This window comes from Fundulus heteroclitus, chromosome 7 (genome assembly GCF_011125445.2).
Source record: "Fundulus heteroclitus isolate FHET01 chromosome 7, MU-UCD_Fhet_4.1, whole genome shotgun sequence".
NCBI classification, from domain to species: domain Eukaryota; kingdom Metazoa; phylum Chordata; class Actinopteri; order Cyprinodontiformes; family Fundulidae; genus Fundulus; species Fundulus heteroclitus.
In genome coordinates this window covers 16,641,084-16,663,058 of record NC_046367.1, presented here as the reverse complement: position 1 = coordinate 16,663,058, position 21,975 = coordinate 16,641,084, and the positions used below count along the sequence as shown (strand labels likewise).

Sequence of the window (21,975 nt, the reverse complement as noted above, 5' to 3'; positions counted from 1 at the left end):
ATTGAAAAGCATTTGCTCATCCATAAAAAGCCCTGTGGTCCACATAACGTAGAAACAGAAGAGGGTTGGAAGCGCCAGGCACTCTTCATCACCTGGCTAACATCAACCCTACTAAGCGATGCTTGTTATGCAGCAGGAACTGGATTGATAGTTTGCATGTAAGGCAAGATGAAAACAGTCAAATATAGATATTGTTCAAGAATACATTGAACGCCTCAGACAAAGGCAAAACATACTTCTTCCAACACAACAATGAGTCGAAGCACACAGACAAGATAACAAGGTAGTGGCTTCTGGAGCAATCTGTGACTGTCCTGTTGCCCAGCAAGAGGTCATACTTAAATCCAATCTAAATCTATGTAAATAACTGAAAATGATTGCCTTCCAACACTACCTATCCAACCTGACTGAGCCTGACAGGATATGTGTTAAAGAAATGGTAAACATACCCCGTAAAACAGGACTGCTGAGCTTGTCGAGGCATACCTTATGTACCTATTGTGTTAAATTCCATTTTTATAAATTTACAAAATGTCTGAAAAAATGTACTTTGTTACACTGGGCTATTTTGAGTTGAGTTTTAAAAAGAATATTAACCTCACATCAGTTTGAAAATAAGTCTGTAACATGAGAAAATGTGGAAAAGGCGCCCCAGTGTAAATATTTTCTAGCGACACTGTATCAGATCAGAAGAAGGGCCTTACAGCTTACGATTAATAAGAAACGCAATTTAAATTGTTCTGAAATGAGCGCCGAATTATTCATTTACTGTTTGGTATAATAATGTTATCAGCAAACAAACTTTTTTTCACCCATTATCACTCAGTGGTATGTGAATGATTTTGTTCTTGTGTTTTTGAGTTCATTTGTGAAAGAAAAAAAAAAATAAAGAAATAAATGCATTCATTTAGTTTGCTTCAGTTATTTCAGTTATTTTTTGGGTGGGGCCGCTTTGGCACCAAAACTGCTTATCCTGCACAAGAAGCGACAGCTTTGAGTCACTTACAGTTAGCAGTGACAAGAAGAGACCTGGCCACATCCCTCTAACAGGGACCCAGAAGGAAGATGTTGTAGCTGGCAGGTGTGCTGCAGAGAACATGCCTTCCCTTTTTTTAACTGTTCTATATTACACCCAATTACAGTTTTTTTTTATGTTATCTTCTGCCCTGCTCTGAAAAACAAACATGGTCTGTGTCTGAAAAACGTTCCCCTGGATAAAGCAGAACTATGACAATCAACAGGAAACCAGTCAGATAGGAGAACACGCGTTGCGCGAACTCGTGAACAAGCTCAGTTCTTGCATCCTCGCTTCACTTTCTGACACCACATTTATATGTAATGAATTTGCAAGCACCTGCATTCTGTTGTTGAAACGTTCATATGAATTCACATTGTTAATCGTGTTAGTTAAAAGGCTGCTAGTGACAGAAAGTGAAATCAAAAGTCATGACATATTGGGATTTCCCAAAAAACACAGATTTGTGTTGCCTTTTAATTTTTTTCCGGTGTGGTTCCCCGCTGCTTTGTAACGTAACGCTTTTGTTGTACTTTGGTACAGTGTGTTCTGAAAAAAACAGAATAGGTTGTTATAGGGGAAAATATGAACACTGAGGAAGAAATTTTGCAAAGCTGAATCGGTCAGCGTGACATGAACAGGTCTAATGTGGAGGAAGTCTTCACTATGACTGCGCCTTAAGATTCGATTCCAAGTGTGAATCAAACATGTGGCCGTTACTACAGTTGGTAGGATGAAGGTTGTCACATGGTTCATTTCCTCTCAGAAACACTATTGAGCTCAGACCCCATTTCCTCACCAGCCTTCCTCAGTCAGAGTATCTGTGCCTCCATCTACAACTGCCACTCACACGTGTCCACCTGCCTTATTTGCCTCTCTGGTTTCCAAGGTACGTTTTCAACTACAAATTTTAACACTACCAGCCTTGTTGTTCCTTATGATTAGCTTATGATTATGATTATATTAACTAATAGGTACTAAGTGGCACCTTTTGGCTGTTGTTTATTCCAATGTTTTTGGTTCTCCTACGATTATTGCATCATTGTTTTATGAAATCTATCTCTCTGGTCTAACTCGGTTTATCCGCTTAATTATTGTTGACCAAACAAGAACTAAACTGTTCTGTACTGAGTTAAGCAATAATGTATCTGTGGTGGCGTTCTGTACAGCACCGTGTCAACATCTTGAATCATTACTGTTTATTGCTTTGTCTTTAAAAAGGGCACATTTTGCTCTAAAGAGATCTAGATCGATGTCTTCTGAAAAACTTTCAAAGGATTTTCTTGAGGATTTTGCTATTTTTCCCCACTAATCATCCGTCTATGTGTCGCTCAACGCTGTTTTAAAAGACTACAAACCTGGCTCTGTTATGGAATGCCTAGACCGCTCACTATCATTTCTATACCCGGCTACACCACGAGGGGGCTGATGCTTATCCCCAGACAAATCATTTCTGTGTCAAAACCTAGTAAATACATAATTACAAATGATGAACTGTAAAATTGTCCTTTAAATTTGTAGCAATTAGATATATAAATTGTTGATGATTAATGATTTATTCTTTAGCATTCATTTCCCCTCTCTCCCTTTACACTTCTTCAATAAATTGGCAGAGATTGGACAGATGTATTTCCTCAGTGACAACACCATGTAAATATCCTCTCTTTATGCAATAATTAATTAAAATAAAAGTATTTTATTATTTGATACCTTGCAGATTATTGTAGTGAACTTGCCTGATTTTGCTTCCAACCTTAGCACTGCTGATATCCCTTGAAATGCATGTTGGACCCGCACCACATAATAGTAATAGGATGACAGCGTGTTGCTGCCATCTCGTTGCCAGAGAGTGAACAACATTAAATTGTGATTTTTTTACACCTGCAGTAGATAACTTTTGTCCTAATGTGTTTTACTTTACATATTTGTTAAAACGGTCACCAGGTCCTGACAGTAAAATAACCTGAGAAAAAAACATCTAGCCCCTCTCGCTCCTCCCAGTGGTCCTACTGCCATTTGCAGAAATGCTCCGCTCCCGGTCAGAAACAACCAATCACAGCCAGGAGGAATGTCCTGTAATTGGTTGTTAGCAGTGTTAATCACTCTTGTGCATGCCCTTCTCACACCCATCCCCCGCACGGTGCTGCTGTCATTCAAGCTCAAGGTTGCCGTTGGGCTGCAGCTGTGTGGCAAAATGGTGGAGAAACAACCCGCTTTAAAGGAAAACTGCCGATTTCAAGAGTGGCACATTCTCATAAAATAAAGATCAGAGCAGCACAGCGGGCTCCACTGTGCGGGAGGATCTGTGGAAGGGGGGCTGTTGCGCAGCAAAGAGCATAGGGGGGAGGGACCTGTAAGGTGTGCTTGTTCAAATTTTAAGTTTTAAACTGTATTTGAGATACTGTGACAATGGACCGGAACTGATTGCACAAAACATACCTTCTAATTCAGTTTTTAAACGCTGTTGAGAGCTGCATGAAAAAAGTAGTCTATATAATGGAGACTGGAAGATTACTTTCATGCCCAATTAAGCCTTTTCTCTCAGCCGGATTTACAGCCACTTGACCCAAAATATTACCCTAACACCCCAACCCCCCACCCATACCCTGTAGCCTTTTGGACCAGCATAGATTATTGACAATGTATGTAAAAATGACTAATTCAAAACTTCTTGTCTAATATTGTATACAAAAAGGACTCTGCCACCCTCAGTGAACAAATCCTACCCACACGAATTACAGTGTTGTCATCGTCTGAGTAATCAGGTACCCCCCATTGCTTGACAATACCCTGAAAGTGGCAATGACTCAAGGACATGTCTCTTTTCTTTTGCTTGAGTATGGTGGGTCTGGTTTCCTGACAGTGTCCTGGAACGGGGGGAAGTAGTGGTTGTTGTTGTGGTGGTGCTAATAGTGGAATATTCCTCAATGCTATTCATTTCAAGGCATTGTAGACCACAGATGGTTAAGACAACAATGAGGAAGGGCGCTGACATTTACAGGGAGAAAAAGATGACGACGATGTCTTTCAATGAATTTGAAAATACTGTTACTTGTGGTGCCTCCACCACCATATCCACCACATGGGAGAGAAAGTGTTTAGGCACCTTGAACACAGTGACATCCTGAGCTTCAACCACCTATTGTGACTGACAAGAAATGATTTTCCTTTCTCACTTTAAGATTTAAGAGTCGAATATGATTTTCCGCTTCACAGTTTTAAACTTTGCAATCGTACAAAAGGCACCCAGAGTTTGCATACCTTACCACAAATCATGCATGCTCTTTTCCTGTGTGAAAACTACACCTTAATCGTGCACTTTTTTTCTTGCATGCAAACAGCAACACAGGTTGATGGAACCTGAATCTCATTTTCACACCTTAACTCTGAAAAAGATCACATGGCACGTATCTTATTGACGCACGCGATGTACTTGTGGTATCTGATATGTCCTTTTTTTTTCTTGCCATTACATTCTGAGTTTACAAAAGTGATATAAATGATGCACGGAAGTAGATTATTTCAGTCATTTCTTTATTTCTGAAGTTATCTTCCTGAAAATTCAAAATGACTACTGGAGACTAAAACAATGCGTATGTCGATCTTTGATTCACAGGTAATAAGTGGCCATTTCCATCGAATCATGACGGGGAATTCCAGCAGATTGCAGCTCGACAATGCAACCCTAGCAATGTTTCAGAATGTGAAGACCAGCACTGCCATTTCTGCAATATACATGGTTGTCACTGTCATCAACCTGGTGGGGAATGGCCTGTCAATTTGGCTCCTGGTGTTTCGTACCTCCCCAAAGACCCCATCCATCATCTTCATGATTAATCTGACGCTCACCGACTTGGCTCTTGGCTGCGCCCTTCCCTTTCAGATATCCTATCAGCTCCAGGGATATAACTGGACTCTGGGCTCCAAGATGTGCAGGTATTCAAAATGCAAAAGAAAATTTCTCTTTCTTTCCAACTGGAAAATAAAGATTTGAACTTTATTAGCATAAAGGTTCAATTGACATCAGCAGGTTAGCAATTTACCATCTCAATTTAGTTCTAGTTCTCAACTAGCTGACCGCTGAAAGTAATTTCATTTTATTCAAAGTCGATTAAGCCTTTTCTTGTTTTTTTTTCCCCCTAAAAATGTCACACCTTCTCCCAATATTCCTTAAACCTGCAATCAAACATTGGCTTTTTCTGGTTTTCATCTTTTTACAGCTTCCTGACCCTCGTTTTCTACACCAACATGTATTGTTCTATCCTGACGATGATGGCCATCGGCATTGACCGCTACCTGGGCATTGTGAAGCCCATGGTGTTCAGAAAGAATAAGAGGAGAAAGTCGATTGCCGTTATCAGCTGCCTCCTGATGTGGGGTTTGGTCCTGGGTGTCCTATACCCTCTCATGACCACGGACCTGACCTATCACATCCCAGAACTCGGAATCACCACATGCTTTGACGTGCTGAAGATGAGTATGCTGCCGTCGGTGGCAGCTTGGGCGGCTTTCCTGTTCACCTTGGTGTTTATCCTCTTCCTCTTACCCTTCTGTGTCACAACGTTCTGCTATGTTAGTGTCATATACAAGCTGTCCAGTGATTGTAAGACAGTCCAGAAAGGGAGGGCTATCCGTCTGGCTGTTGTTGTCCTTGTGGTCTATGCGGTCTGTTTTGCTCCCAACAACATCCTCTTGTTGACTCATAGTGTCCTAAGACTCTTCTATAACAAGTCCATGTACATGGCCTACAAGCTCTCTCTCTGTTTTAGCTGTCTAAACAGCTGTCTTGACCCTTTCATATATTACTTTGCTTCAAAAGATTTCAGGCAGAAGTTGAGACAAATAATGAATCTTCACACCCTGAGTAGCATGGACACTATAAGGTTGGAGAACAAAGAGACCTTGTACTCTGGATAAGCAGATTTAGAAGGTGAAAATGTTTGTGATGTTGCAACCACCTTAGAGATACAAAATCCAGCAAAAAGACTTGTGAAAGGAACAAGTGACTAAACAAAATGAGTGGTTTTGATATCTTGCAACATGTGCTCTTGGTTCATGTTGCAAGATGTTTTGTACAACTCTTCCTTTCAACCACAGAGCCCAAACCGGACAACATCTTTTGAACTATATCTGTTAGACAAGGACTAAAATTTTTTATCCTTTCAGTCATTCTGTTTCTTCTATTTTATGATATATGATAAAGTGATTAGGGATTGCCACGAGAGGCCCAAGTTATTTAGCTTGTCCATCAGTTCACCTTCCTCGGGTATATGCAGTTGTAACCTGATGTCTGCCAATGATACAGTCGTTTACTTGCTTGACGAAGAGGCCGGAAAAGCAGCTGTTTAGATCGTTGCATCATGAGCAGTAACAGACAGGCTTGAGTCTTCGCACCTTACAGTGACAGAATGTATTTTGCCAAAAAGTTTATGAAAGATCTGTCCAAATTTTGGTGGTATATAAATTAACAATGTGGAAAAAGTTTAATATTTAGGTTAATGTCAACAAGTACTTAATGAAGACGGTGACATATGTTATAACAGTTCAGATGTGTCAAAAATGTGTTATCTGAGTCCATGATTCCATATCCTGCTTGCTGTAAGCACTATGATCAAGCCTTCTTACAGTCTCTTCTTTTCACAGTATTATAATCTGTGTATTTTTCTTGATCAAGATTAAATGTCCATTTGTAACAAACAAAATATGTACTCACATGATTGACTTGTTCCTTTAAATTAGCTGAAAATATCACGCATTTGTTACATACAGATACAGAGAATCTCAAAGTTTGCAGAGAGAGTAGAATACTGTTATTGAATACATATTATTCAACTAAAGTAAGATTTTTTTTGACATTCTATATAACATGAACCAACAGGATTAGTTGTCTCTGGTCGGGTTTACTACCTAAACCAGACATTTATAAACATCGACCAGGAATATGTGAAGATAAAATTGTAATATAAGCGAGGGAATCGTTTTGTTTAATTCTACATTTATGCTGTATTTGTATTTTATGTTTCATTTATATGCCCTTGGACTATGGATAAAATTTTTCCTGAAGTACAGTATCATTTAATGCATCTATTATCTTATGAAAAGATTGTTATTCCCTCATGCACGAGCCCTGACAAGCAAACAACTCAAAGCCATTGCCACTGGCTTTTCCCAGTTATAAAACACAGATAAGTTTACTTCCAATGTATATTTGAAAATCACACCATAACTGTTATTTTTTGTGCAAAATATGTAGCATGCAAAGCTGTGAACTGATGTAAAAATGTACCTATTGCGTCAACCTAATACACACAAGGTTTTTTTCTTGGGTTGTTGTCTTATATATTTGTAAAAATGTCTGTGTTCTGTGCGTATGTTTGAAATGTTTTTCTTTTAATAAACCATATGAAATATTTTCCTTTCGGTTTTTACATTTACATGTAAACATTTTTTCCTCGTGCTGTTAATATTATTGTTATTAATGTTGCATTTTTGTTAATGTTAGTAAAAAGTAGGGTAGGCAGGTTAATTGACAGTCAGTTGGCGGATGTGCTAAGTAGAAGTTGCGATGAAGAAACAAGGGAGGAGTTTTTCTTATAAATGGAGGGAAATAGTTTTTTCACTTGCAGAAGGATGTCAGAGGCAAGTTAATAATGTGAACAATGGCTGACAAAAAAAAACAGATTCAATGTCACACCACTTCTTTGTCCTTTAAAAGACAGGTCGCATTCAGGAAAATCAGACACCATTTCATTGGGAGTCAATACAACTTCTTAGGTGTTTAGTACAACAAAAGCTAAAAAAGAGGAAGCAGATATATTTCACAAGTTTCAGGTGCACACAAGTCAAACAATTGTAAAACTCATCAGCAATGGCATATATCTACTTCAGCAAATGGAAAGGCTTAGTAGCTGCAGGAGTGTAATTATCTGGGCATATGATGTCAGAATTTAAATTCCAGGTGTTGCAAAGCTGGAAAAAAAAAACATTTCCCCCTAAATTCTGGATGTATTTTTATAAAAAATAATAATAATTTTCTAATGGGTAGGAATGGCCCATGAAAAAGAGCTAGGGGAGAACGGGGACAAGTGCAACAGGGGATGGTTGGAACATGTCATTTTTATCAATCAGAAACAATATAGAGTAATGACACGCATACCGTAAATGCCCAGTTGGATGACCCCATTTGCAGAGAAAAAAAACAACTCTTTCAAGCAGGTTCAATAGCACCTCAAAAATTAATTGAGACGAAACTGTTTTTAGGGTATATGTCATGGTTATGGATTTAGACTCAGAAGGAGGGCAACCACAGAGACAGGTGTTTGGTTTAGATAGTTTATTGAAAAGAAATGGTGACCGGCTCGGGAGTGGTTCTGGCTGGTAAGTCTGGACGGCAGGTGAGCACAGCAGGAGGACTAAGGCAGGAGCGACGTCTGGGTTTCTGTTCTTGGCACGAGGAGATCTCACTCGGAAGTGCTGTAGCTCGGGAGTCCTGGGTTCTGGATGAAAGCAAGGAGTAGAAACTAGGTTAGGCAAGACTCGGAAAGAACACTCGGGAAAACTACTGGGTTGGTCATGTACCACGCTGGGAGCGAGTAAGATCTGACGCCCTCCTGCTTGAAAGCTGCTCCTTAAGAAGAGCAGCAATCTGTGGTGATGTAGAGCATCTGCCCGTCACGCCCTGCAGAGGAGGAGAGAGAGAGCCCCCAGCCTGTACCCAGCCCTCAGAGTGTGACAGTATAAAAGTATTTTAGTTTTGTTTTTGCTATACAGTTCTCACTGTTTTGTTATTTAACTCAAACCTATACTTTCTAAACGAGTGATAAGGTTATTTTTAGCAAATATGGTTAGAACGTAACAAGATCACCTAGTTTGGCTAGTCCATGAGGTTTTACCATGCCTGACAGGAAGGGGGGCGATTGAATCAGTTGTTGCAACAGTCCAATCCTAGATATAGACCATGTAACAGTCTTTTCATAAGTGTTTTTCTGAAATATAAAACAATGCATCATGTTAGATCATGGACAGGAGGTTTACAGTATGTGTGTGTGTCTGTGTGTGTATATTTGTGCGTCGGTGTGCATGCTTTTTTACAAACATGTGCTTATCTGCTGAGGAGGATGCAGTGAATATATAAAAATAAATGTAATACCCATGAATGCATGTAACAACAATTGAATAAATTAAGTCCCATTCGATAGCTGAAGTGGCTGATATGACCAAATCCTACCAATGGCCAGAGAGGGCTGGACTGAAGGACAGCACTGAAGCAATGATCATGGCAGCACAGGAGCAGGCCTTGAGCACCAGAGCAATAGAGCCCAGATCTACCATACCAGGCAAGTCCCCAGGTGCAGGCTATGCAAAGAGGCCCCAGAAACCATCCAGCATCTCATAGCAGGCAGAGTGTAGGATTCTAGCAGGGAAGGAATACATGGAATGCCATAACCAAGTGGCTGGTATAGTGTACAGAAACATCTGTTCAGAATACCAACTGGACACCAAAATGGGAGTCAAACTCCCAAGATGGTGGAGAATGACAGAGCTAAGATCCTGTGGGCCTTCCAGATCCAAGCAGACAAAATGGTAATGGCCAACCAACCAGACACTGTGATCACTGATGAGCAGCAGAGGTCAGCCGTTGTGATCAATGTGGCCATCCCGAGTGATGGAAACATCAGGAAAAAGGAACACTAGAAACTTGAGAAATACCAAGGGCTCAGGGAAGAACTAGAAAGAACCTGGAAGGTGAAGATAACAGTGGTGCCCATGGTCATCAGAGCACTCAGAGCAGTAACCCCCCACTCTGGAGAAGTGGCTCCACCCCAAGAAGGACCCTCAAGCTCCCAGGCCTCTGGTAGAGGACCCGAGCTTGGGGAATAGAGAACCATCCACCTGCTCAGGAGTATGAGGGGTGGGTGAGAGAGCAGTTTTACAGACAGACAGACAGACAGACAGACAGACAGACAGACAGACAGATAGATAGATAGATAGATAGATAGATAGATAGATAGATAGATAGATAGATAGATAGATAGATAGATAGATAGATAGATAGATAGATAGATAGATAATATTTGAATTGTTGTGTGTGTGTGTGTGTGTGTGTGTGTGTGTGTGTGTGTGTGTGTGTGTGTGTGTGTGTGTGTGTGTGTGTGTGTGTGTGTGTATATGAAGAACTTAAGATAGTAGAACTTTTTATTGCCTACCTGGAAAGGGTGACAATAGTTGAATAAACTTTTGGCTCTCAAAGGCCAAAATAGTGCAACATTTGTGAAATTATAACATGTATAATAGTAGTGCAACAGTAAGACAGTAAAATTACATCAATAATTGAATAATCTCTTTTAAACCCTGAGTTTTGGCTCTCAAATGCCAGAATAGTGCAACTTTCATGAACTTATATAACATGTATAATACTAGTCGGGAGAGAGAAGGCTGCGTTCAAGTGACATACAAACATCAAAATGGTATAGCTGCCCTATTTGTTGGTACTCGCAGAAACTAATACCACCATTTTAGTGCTGGATCGGGGCCCCGTCCAATCCTGGTATCGGTATCGGTGCAACACTACTATTTAGTAAAGTATTTCCTCATGTGTTACACATAAAGCAAAAATAGAAACAATAGCTTTCGTATGTTACACAATATGTTTTATCTTCTCTCTTGATCAACTCTACTCTGTTATGTTTACATCTCCCTTTAGCGAAGTGGGAGGTTGCCGCTCTCGCCGGTGGACCGGCGCCATTCGACGCCGGCTGGTGAATGGTGCGCACCCATTTTAGCCTACGTCATCACGTAGGAACCGTCATTCGGGTTATCCTAGCAAGCCCCTCTTTCCAATGTTTCCTGGCTTCTGCAGGTAAGACAGGACACCTACTGACAGCAAATGGTTCATGAGAAACATAATTGTGAAAACTAATGCTTGCCCACTAAACCTACTAATGTATGATTTATAAGCGTCGCAGTGAGTCTTTGAAACGGATTCATGCACGTTTGCTGATACGAGCTAGTGTTGCCGCTCTGGTTTGTGACTGAGGAAGTTTTGATCCACGAATATAAAACTTTCTGAGTGTTTTTCCCGTATGTTCTGAATAACATGTCCAACGTGGTTCTGGATAGCTGATTTCAAGCTCTGCAAACGTTTATTCAGAGCTCTATAAAGAAACGTCAGCATAAAAACAAACTATGCAGAACTTACTGTCAAACCAGGGGCTTTATTTCAGGGCTGAAAAGCCACAAAAGTGCTGATTTTGTGGCAAAAATACTCTATCAGTTGTGTGAATAAAAAAAAATCAATAAAGTAGAAATAAGATTAAATGTGTTTTTAGTCATTTACTGTCATATGCTTTCACTGGTGAACTCAAGTGTGAACTCATGCTGATCGATACTTCAAACAGTGTCTGTAACGTTGAACTCTCCTCCACCTCTCAGGTTAAGCTCCAAGGCCAGCATGGTGCTAAATCCAGTCCTTTCCAAGCTCTCTGGTAAACTGGTGGTGTTGGCCAGTTCCTCTCCTAGAAGACAGGAGATTCTGCGTAACGCGGTGCGTGCTTTGCCCTGGAGAAACTAGTGCGGAATAAAATTACATCCTGTTTCAAAAACACCATCAACTATAAATATATATGAATTATTTTTTAAAGTGATCCTTATCCTGTAAATTGCTGCTGAACTGTTGAACTCTAAACTGGACTCTGCATCACATTTGCATCCTTATTTGGCATTACCAACGTTGCCGAACTTTTATTATCACAACCCAACGTTTACTGCATTTTTGCGCATATTATTTTCACTGCACCATACGTTTCCACACAAATGCCTTTTTGCGCCATTATTTTTGCACATAAACTGAACATTCTGTTCTTGCGCGCTGTTTTTCTCCTGCATTGTTACCTCTGATCAATGCTGCACTCTATATTATAATGTTGTCTTATTCCACCTGCAATCCCATTACACTCTCGAAAGCTGTATGCAACGGAATTTCGTTCTGTATGCACTCTGTACATACAGAATGACAATAAAGTGGTCTGAGTCTAAATTGCAAAGTCATTTTTTTCCCCCCCTCTTGCATGTTAGGGTTTACGTTTTGAGGTGGTGCCATCTTGGTTTAAAGAAACTCTTGATAAGGGACTTTTCAAAGCACCTCATGAGTACGCTGTTGAGACTGCCAAGCAGAAGGCCCTGGAAGTGGCCAGGAGGATGCCAGTTGTGAGTTTGGCTCGTTTTCGTGTTTATAATTGTGCAAAGTTGTCCACGTCAATGGTTCCAAACAGCACATGTTGACGTTGTTTGCTTCAGAAACACTTGAAGACTCCTGACATAGTAATTGGAGCAGACACAATTGTGGTAAGTGGTGGAAAGCATTTCAGAATGTACTCGGGTGCTTTTATCTCCGCCTGGTTAGGATCTAGCTGTGTTCATGCCTTTTTTTTTCTGTTGTTTGTAATCCGCAGGCTGTGGACGGCATGATTCTGGAAAAGCCGGCGGATAAACATCATGCATACAGGATGCTATCAAGGTATAGACGCTGTGCTGTTTGCGGCTTAGCAACTAAAAACGTATTTGATGTTATTTCGTTTATGCTTTTTCTTCTTTTCAGTTTGAGCGGTAAAGAGCACAGCGTATTCACCGGAGTTGCCATCGTGCTGTGTCATAAAAAAGACGGTACGTTTCAACGCTATGATGGCTTGACTTGCTGTCGGCTCATTTCTGAAGCTTCTTAAAGTGATGTAGTTAAGGAGTTTTTTTTATTTTCTATAAGAATATTTAACACTACAATATACTTTCAGGCCAGTTCATTTAGTTCCTAAGTTAAAATTGTATCACATATGGATAAAATCTCCTTTTTAACCTTCCCTGGTCTCCTCCCAGATGATGAAGTGGACTACCAGTTGATCGACTTCTATGAAGAAACAAAGGTTAAGTTTGCAGATCTCTCTGAAGACATGCTATGGGAGTACATCAATAGTGGGGAGCCTATGTGAGTATAGAGATGTGAACTTTGGGACTCAATACGTGGTATTGATCGATCACTATTTGCATAGTAACATCACCAAGCAGTCTGTCCATTAGTGTTTTTTTTTACCCACTGTGAAGCACATGTTGCTTTTTGGACCTTGAAATCTGCTAAGGCTGTGTTTACCCTGATTGGTTTGGGATGGTTTGTGTTGACATGAAATATAAAATGAGGCTAGGATCAGAGGGGGCACATTTAAAGTTTTTTAAGCATTCTAGTAAAAAGTAGTCCTCAAAGTGTTGCATAAGTGTTACGTAATGGGTTCAGTTCACAAAAATGTATCGATCTCAAGGAACATCCTGTATTTGTGGTTGGGCCCGTTCTTTAAAGGAAGTTAATAGCAAGGTAGAAGTACATCAGCAACATTATGTCGGCAGCAAGGTGTTGAATCTGTGCCGATTGTCACGCCGAAGCATTGTGACAAAACTGAATCGTTTTCATGAAATCTTAAACTTGAGACCATAGAGCACGTTTTGCATTTGGTTAACAGCCGTCATGTGAAACCGACCTTTTACCACAAGTGTTGCTGTGATTGTTTTGCGTTTCCAAGAAAGCTCAAGCTGAGTCGGGTTGGACGGGGAAAGTTTTGTGAACGTCAGCTTTCAGGTCTTGCCACAGATTTGTAACTGGATTTATGTCCAGTTAAGAGCCGGACCGGTCCTCTCTAACGGACAAATGTGCTTCCATCTAAACCATGATATTGTAGCTCTGGCTATATGTTTCGGGTTGCTCTCTATGGTTTCTTTCAGGATCGCTCTAGTTAAGCTTCATGTTTTATGTGGAAAGCCACCCCAGAGCCCGAAGTTTTAAGCAGCATGTTTTACCTCGAAAAAGTGGCTCATCTGGGTGATGTGTAGTTTTTAGTTTTCCATCGCTAGGTTTTACATGTAGGCCAAAAAAAAAGCTACTTTTTTTTTTTTTTTACCTCGTCTGAACAGAACCCTTTCTTCCACATGCTCGTCCTGTCACCCTGCACGGCTTTTGGCAGACAAGAAACTGACTTCTTGTGGTTTCGCTTCAGCAGCAGTTTTCCTCTTGCTGAACTTTTATTTTTTTTAATTTTGTAGAGTGAACAAATGAAAGTGATTTTTTTATTTTTAATTTTTTTTAAACAGATTCTCTAATCTCTCCTTCTTCTTTATGATGCCGTTCATTCGCCCGTGTTCTCTAACAAACCTCAGAAGGCCTTCATAGAACATCTGGGTTTTTATTACATAAAATTACTCCTTATTTAGGCATATCGGAGTAAAGACGGTTTAATAGTACTTTGCCTGCACATTCATATTGTGGTCGAAGTGTGGTTAAAAAAAAGTGAAAATGTTCATTGGGTGGGACTCCTTATGCACGGTACTGCTTACTGTTATAAATTGCTGGCTTGAATCCTTGCGTTACTATAAAGTAAAATGTATTCTGTTTGTTTGCCCCCCCCCTCCCTCCTTCATGTGTCTCAGGGACAAAGCTGGTGGCTATGGCATCCAAGCACTCGGGGGCATGCTGGTGGAGTACGTCCACGGGGACTTCTTAAACGTTGTCGGCTTCCCCCTCAACCACTTCTGCAAGCAGCTAGACGTGATTTACAAGCACTGCTCTTTCTTTTCCCCGCGCGCCACCGAGTCCGTGCACCTCGCCGGCAACCGTGGTGGTCTAATCGAGCAGAAAGACGGCTCCACGCCCACCCCCAGCCCGTCGGCCGGTCCGCCTCATAAGGTGCGTTGACGTGTGCGCCTAGTACTACGCGGCCGGTCTTCCTTGTTGGTCGTCGCTACAGAAACGGCGTCTCTTACAGGTGAAAAAGAAAGGCAGAGACGGCGAGGCGAAGGTCGATGGCTCGTCTAAACAGGGCGACGAAGAGACCGAGCTCCCGAACTCTGAAAAGAGCGCGGCGCCGGCGCCGAGGAGCGGAGACGGGGCCGTGCGAGAGGACGGCGAGCCTGAAAAAGGAGATTTGGAGCTGATTTGCACGCTCATGGATGGATTCAAAGCCTCAAAGGTAACAGGTGTTTGTGGCATGAGAACCTTGCTGTAAAAGGTCAACTTTCAGCTCACGGGTTTTCATTGAGAACCTCTATAGAACGAGGACTATCGATTGCACAGATAAAAAAAAAAAAAAAAACGTATTTGTGCTAATAATAAATCAGAGGGCCGGGACTGAGACAGGTGGCAGGACGGAGCTTTTACAAGTTACACTTTTGCCTCTTTTTTTTTTTTTTTTTTTTTTTTTTTCTCGCTGTGCTGCTTCCTGTTTTCTTTTTTAGTTTCCTGGCAACTTCAAGGTGCCCACCAAAGCACCAGTATAGTGATCAAACGGAAATGATATTCATATTTGTGGTTTTTCATAGAAGATATGTGAAAGAACATCACAGGTGTAAAATGTCGAAATGCTGTTTCCAGTTGTTGTTTTTTTTTCTTCAGTTTTGTACGTTTTCTTCTTTTGCTGCCAACAAGATGCTTTCCGCAACACCGCTCCCCACATCTTGGCTTTGCATGTTATTTAATTCTCAACGCTGGCCTCTTTTATGTAACGCTGCTCTGTTTTTCCTCTTCATCTCTGTTTTGATACCTTTCAAGCGTAGAGGTTAAGGTTTCATTTTTGTTTTCCAAAATGTGTTTTATGTCATTTGGTTTTCACTGCAGAACCCAATCAGTGTCTTATAAGGACTTAGCCCCTTGGCAGTCGCACAGAGAAATGTTGTTGCTTCCTTTCTGCTCACAACAGCCTGCGTTAAAAGCTCTCACGGCTTAACAGATCTCACCTACATTCTCTGTTTCTCAGTTCCTGTTAAGCTGCACTTTTGAGAAAAACATTTCTTTAGATTGCATAACAGCTTTAACAGCGGGCTGAGGAAACAGCCACTGCATCTCAGATGTAAATCCAACCGTATGGTTTCTTAAAATGTAAAAATAAAAAAAATGTAGCGGCTGGCTAATCGCCGTTAGCGACCCCAGACATCTTTCATATAATACAAAAGGAAAAATGTTGCTCCTTATCTCGTCGTGATCAAATTTGCTTTTTGTCGATCGCTTTGCTGGGTATGGTTTTGGAAGTGGTGGAGGAGAAGCCTGAGCAGGAATAATTCAGTCTTTGTTGTAATTTTTGCATGCATCGCTCCTAATCTCTGCTTTTCTTTTGTGTCTGCCATAAACGCCCCCAGGCACTGTTTACAGCATCCAAGTTCTGCTTGTTCGACCTACTGCACAGCAAACCCGGGCTGGGTGCAGAGCAGATAGCCCAGGAGATCAAAGCCTCTGTGAAAGGGACCGAGACTCTGCTGGAAGCTTGTGTGTCGCTGGGACTGCTGAAGACCAAAAATACAGGTTAGTCGGCCCAACTCTCTTTAATTAAGCTAAAGCTAGCTAATTGAGAGACAAGTGCATCTCAGTTAGAATGTCTTGCACAATTTAATGTTAGGTCAGCTGTTTATTTCAAAAAGCCCCGTATTATATAGACCAGGGATCACCAACCTTATTGAAACTGAGAGCTACTCCATTGGTACTGGTACGAAGGCCTACCTGTACTGACCTTTGAACTACAAGAGTCCAAGCACACCTTAACTTTACATAATATAAATGTTTTTTTAATGTTTTTTGTGATTTTTAAATAAATGTTAATACAAATATGATTAAAAAGGAAGAGCAACTGAATAAAATGGCATTTTAGATGCAGCTCACTGGAGGGTTGTGCTATATTTTGGAATAGGGTTGTGGGCGCCACATGTGGTCCTGGAGGGCTGCCTGGTACCCACGCGCACCCCTGATATAGATTAATTTACCACAGCGTGATATAGCACAAACGTATATTTTTTCCTGTTTTTTACTCTTACAAAGTTATTTTAAAGGCCTGCTGCCTAAAGCTGCTGCACTGCTGTGTGCCTGATGTTAGTATGCAGGGAGTCTGACAATGTTCTGATTCTGCTGGAGCTTCTAGACAGAGGGTATGGTTCCCGCAGAGGACTAAAAGTAAATACATTTTTATTTGTCCTTGATTTGAGCAGGTAAATAAGATTATCTGCCAGTAGAATAAGATTTTTTGCACTTAATATAGGAGCAAATCATCTCCATCCTCTTATTTACTTTTTCTTTAAGTTTAGAGGCTTATTTTGTTTTATTGTGATGAAAGAAATGCATTATGTGAAAAAAAATAAAATAAATAAATTGAATAAAAGGACAGATGTATGAACATATTGTCAAGTCCATTGCTACGAAATCCATGATTTCCATTTGTATTTGCAGTGCTGTGCACAAAGAGAAATCTTTTTTTTTTTTTTTTTTGGTCCAAAATATACATATCAGTTATTCAGTAGTAATAACTGTATAGCAAATATCTTTTAAGAAAAGTAAGAATAAGGAATATAATGTGGTGGTTCTTGTGGTTCGGCCATTTGATCAGTGCTCAGATGGTCGACATCCTCCATAGGCAGTTCTTGGTAAAGAAGAGCTGGCGGTTCAGAGTGCTGCACCAAGGTGTATTAATGGAAAGTTGAGTGGATGGAAATAATGTTGTAGATAAAGGCGCATAAGATGCTGTGATAACACCAGCTTCGGGAGGATGATGACACAAAGCCTGTCTGGACTGTGGTTTTAGTCAATGCCTCAGGATAAGGCACACCCAGAGCGTTTTAAGACATGGCTGCTACAAAATCAAATACAGGGCTCTGTGGTTCTAAATCTAAATACAGGTTTCAGTGGTTGAATTGAATTACTGAAACAAAGGAATGTTTTTATAATATACTTATCTATTAAGATGCATTTGTATTTCCTTTTCTGTGTTTCTGTTTTGTTTTTTTTTGTTTTTCGCAGGATGCCCAAAGCCTATATTTGAGAACACAGATCTGGCCACACATTTCCTGCGCGCAGACGCTTGTTATTCGCTGCACGCCTTCATTCAGCACTGTAACGACACTGTGTGGCCACTTTTCTCCCACCTCGAGAGCGCCGTGCTGGATGGAACCAGCCAACGTGAGAAAGTTAAGGTATATAAAGAGATGTGTCAGGTCAGATCGGAAACTTCAGAATCTGATTGGCGCCTTGCAGATGAAAGCCTTTGCAAGTGGTCTAACACATCGGGTTATTGTTTCTCTTTCTGCAAAGGATGCTGTTTGTAACCGCGAAGAGGCAAAACTAAGATTCATGCACGCCATGCACGGCTCGGCCAAAGTCACGGCCGCAGCCGTGGCGGCGGCCTTTGACCTCTCTAAGTACAAAACAGCCTGCGACGTAGGGGGTAAGGAAATGAATGGATGCTAGCGGTTTTCCAATAAGAAAGCCTTCCTCTACATGTGATCTACTCTGTTTCCCAGGATGCACGGGGGCCATCGCTCATGAGCTGGTTAAAGTCCAGCCTGGACTGTCTGTAACTGTGCTCGATCTGCCCGCTGTTGTGGAGATGAGTGACGTTTTCCAGCGCCAGCACACAGACAAAAGGGTCACCTTCAAAGCGGGTCAGTTGTTTGTCATGATTAGATTATATTGTTTAATGATGCAGATGGATTAGTTGCTCTGTGACAATAAAAGTTTTTCTTTTTTTCTTTTTTTTTCCTTTTTCTTTTTTTTCCCTGCTATTTGGACAGGAGACTTTTTAAAAGACGAATTGCCCAAAGCAGACTTGTACATCCTGGTGAGAGTTCTCCATGACCTAACGGATGAGAAGTTGCATATTCTGCTCAGGAAAATTTCAGATGCGTGTGTTCCAGGTACAAAAAAAACCCCTATATATATATATATATATATATATATATATATATATATATATATATATATATATATATATATATATATATATATATATATAAACAAGCCAATTGCAATTATTTATTTTTTTATTTAGTTTGACTGTTAAAACTAATAACAAGCATGGATCCCTGTGTTGGAATTTAAAACCGAAAGATCAGCTGCTTCCTTGTTCTTATAAATAAATATTGCAGGGCCCCCGTGGGACCGGGGCAGGAAACAACCAAGCTTAAAAAAAAAAAAAAAAACGCCTTGTCGCTTCTACAGTGTTTTATTCTTTCTCTGACGGATAGAGAAAAGATCGCCGAACGCTTAGCTACCAATATGCTCTGAAGCCGCATGTCTGCGTCTACTTTTTGTGCCGCCAGGCTGCGGCGTCCTGCTGAGCGAGATCTTTCTGGATGAAGACAGGAGCGGTCCGAGCCGAGGGCTGCTGCAGGCTCTCAGCATGAGCGAGGGGAAGCAGCGAAGTGCATCAGAGTACAGTCGGCTTTTAAAGGCCCACGGTTTCATAACGGCACAAGTGAAGCACACAGGCAGCCTCCTGGATGCAATGCTGTGCATCAAAGCGTAACCCACTGCACCTTTGACCTGCATATAAAGCCTTGTAATGTAGGTTATAGTGAATGTTGCCACTGAACTTTGCCTATATTAAACATTTAAGTTGTTGCTGTTTTTTAAATATGCAAACAAATTAAAGATGTCTGCATTTTATGTTGAAGTCTGAGATTTTAAGAGATTTTAAAGGTATTTTAATTTGATAAAATTTCTGACGATTGTTTGCAGAGATATCCTGTTTTACTCACTTTAAACATGGCATTCTGCAGCTACACGTGCTTCCATGATGCTTTCCAACATCCAAAAACTTCAGTTCATTGTATTGTTACATCATAGGTCTTTCTACAACTATATTTCCTGTACAGTTTATAAAAATGTTTTGATTCAATACTTATGTAGAATGCTTTAATAATGTCAGAAATAGTACTTCTGTTATTGGATATGCCCAACAGTGCATTTAATAAATAAAGCACAATTTATTTCAGATCTTCCACCAAAATGACAGACATATTCCTCTGTGCAAATACAAACACTATTTTGCATATTAACATCTGAATGCAAAATAAGTAGGACTCAACTAAGTTTGTAAACAAGAATTGCCCATTACATAAAATATATACCCTGGCATAAACAAATTCATCACCTTGTTTATCATATATGTCTGAAAAGGGGTATGAAGTAAAACTTATTTATTCTTACCACTTCTTCGTCCCTTAATCCTGAACACTTAATCTAGTTCAAACAGTGGAAAGAAATGGAGAGCATTATTTTAAAAGTCAGCTGCCTAAAGCTGTGTAGCCTTTGGTGCTTCTGCTGCTGCACTGCTGTGTGCCTGATGTTAGTATGCAGGGAGTCTGGCAATGTTCTGATTCTGCTGGAGCTTCTGGACAGAGGGTATGATCACGCCAGAGGTCCTCTCAGTACAAGAGTGCCTGCAGAGGACTAAAAGTAAATAAAATTTTCTTGAAATTAATGTATTTGTCCTTGATTTGAGCAGGTAAATAAGATTATCTGCCAGTGGAATAAGATTTTTGAACTTAATATAGGAACAAATAATCACCATCGTCTCATTTCAAGTGCAGTATATCTAATTATCTTATTTTAGGGGTCAAAAACACTCATCCCATTGGCAGATAATCTTATTTACCTGCTCAAATCAAAGGCAAATCCACTCGTTTCGAGAAAATGTTTAGTTCTGTTTTTGCATTGGTATACTTTCACAAACACTACTCTGAGCTCAATGTATCCTACGAACACCATTGAACTCTAATGTTTTCCACGTTTTTCATGAAGGCAAATTTTGATCCTTAACTTTGAAAAACCAAAACGGATGATTCAAATATCAAATTAACTACGTCAATCTAATTATGATTTAATTTTTTGTGTTAATTTTCTTGAAAAATCTGCTTTTCTAATTTGTTTGCACTAAAATGAGATTTTATTAAATAAAACGTTTTACATAAATATTTACACTTCTGCTTTTCAGTTGTATTTTTCAGTAAAGAGCGCAGCTTGAGATGAGAGCACTTAAACAGCACAGCTTTTAAAGTGTGAGTGACATTTTCACACAGGCTGAAGGAACTTCCCTAAAATTTGAGGAATATGTAAATTCCCCTATTTTTTTTTTTCTAAAACCCTTCCACTTCATGTTTCTCATTGAATGGTTACACAATGAGCCTATGCCAGCTTTTATTAAAGCTGTCAACCCCCCCACCCCCCCAAAAAAAAAAAATGTTGAGAATGATTTTAACCAAATATTTTAACATTTTAAATTACATTTCTTCTAATACTGCAAGCAAAGAACATGTTTTAAAAATGGCACTTAAAAATATATATATATTACAATATATTTTAGGGCCAAACAAATTATATATATATATTTTTTAGGCAAAGTAAGTTTAAAATGATTAGTTAATACAAACAACCAGAACAAAAATCAAAGCCTAAAGAAAGTGATGCTGTTGTCAGCGTTTTGTCTCCCTGAGCTCCCTCAGATATTTGTCACAGTGGTGATCCATTAAGAATGCATATAGGTCCTTTTTGCTCCCTTCTTTGGGTCCCTCCAACCATAATAGTGTTCACTTGGTACTCATGTGCTTTACAGAGAGGTTGTCCAATTAAAAACTGGGAAACAGTGGACCGAGGATGTCATCCATCATCTGCAGAGCACTTTGGAATGCACTGACCGGTCTGGTTTTACGCATCCAGATGGAGAGCAAGATCTCCTTGAAGGTGGAATGGACCTTAATGAACCGACCTATTCTGTGTGTAGTCGGGTCAACTTTTCTGAAGAAGAATTATGTATTCCTGTTTCTCATGTGAAAGTTTACCTAACAATATAAGCCATGGATAAATAAGTCCCTGGAAAAAAAACGAATAATAGAGAAACGTACATGTTTTAAAGGAGGTAATATCAAAAAAGAAAAAGAAGTCAAGAAATTGGTTAGAGCATAAATGAGAAAAACATATAAGGAAAAATTACAACATTTTAAGAGGTTCCAGCATTGTTGGAAAAAAATCCACAATTGTTTCTGTGCCAAACAATAAGTGCCCTAAGGACATAAGTGATTTTAAACCTGTGGCTCTCACTTCTTTAGTTATGAAAGCTTTTAAAACATTAATTAAAAGGAAGTTGATTGAATCTGTCAAGGACAAATTAGAT

At 40.0% G+C, this 21,975-nt stretch overlaps 2 protein-coding genes across 3 annotated transcripts; both read left to right on the top strand.

The window, feature by feature from the left end:
* Positions 1–168: 168 nt before the first annotated feature.
* p2ry8 (P2Y receptor family member 8) lies at positions 169–7,427 on the top strand. 2 transcript variants are annotated; one of them, XM_021317458.2, is made up of 4 exons: positions 169–1,904; positions 2,629–2,665; positions 4,632–4,951; positions 5,236–7,427. In XM_021317458.2, exons 3-4 carry the CDS (start codon positions 4,659–4,661, stop codon positions 5,930–5,932), a joined length of 990 nt encoding a protein of 329 aa, XP_021173133.2. In that variant the 5' UTR covers positions 169–1,904; positions 2,629–2,665; positions 4,632–4,658; the 3' UTR covers positions 5,933–7,427. The 2 variants fall into 2 exon arrangements, with proteins under 2 accessions (XP_021173133.2, XP_012719917.2); XM_012864463.3 differs by lacking the exon at positions 2,629–2,665.
* A 3,336-nt stretch (positions 7,428–10,763) lies between these two features.
* On the top strand, positions 10,764–20,779 carry asmtl (acetylserotonin O-methyltransferase-like). Its single transcript, XM_012864393.3, has 15 exons — positions 10,764–10,874; positions 11,447–11,558; positions 12,089–12,220; positions 12,311–12,358; positions 12,466–12,530; positions 12,612–12,676; positions 12,884–12,992; positions 14,480–14,735; positions 14,815–15,018; positions 16,181–16,343; positions 17,826–17,998; positions 18,117–18,249; positions 18,326–18,466; positions 18,596–18,718; positions 19,124–20,779. Exons 1-15 carry the CDS (start codon positions 10,855–10,857, stop codon positions 19,327–19,329), a joined length of 1,950 nt encoding a protein of 649 aa, XP_012719847.2. The 5' UTR covers positions 10,764–10,854; the 3' UTR covers positions 19,330–20,779.
* The last annotated feature ends 1,196 nt before the right edge of the window (positions 20,780–21,975 follow it).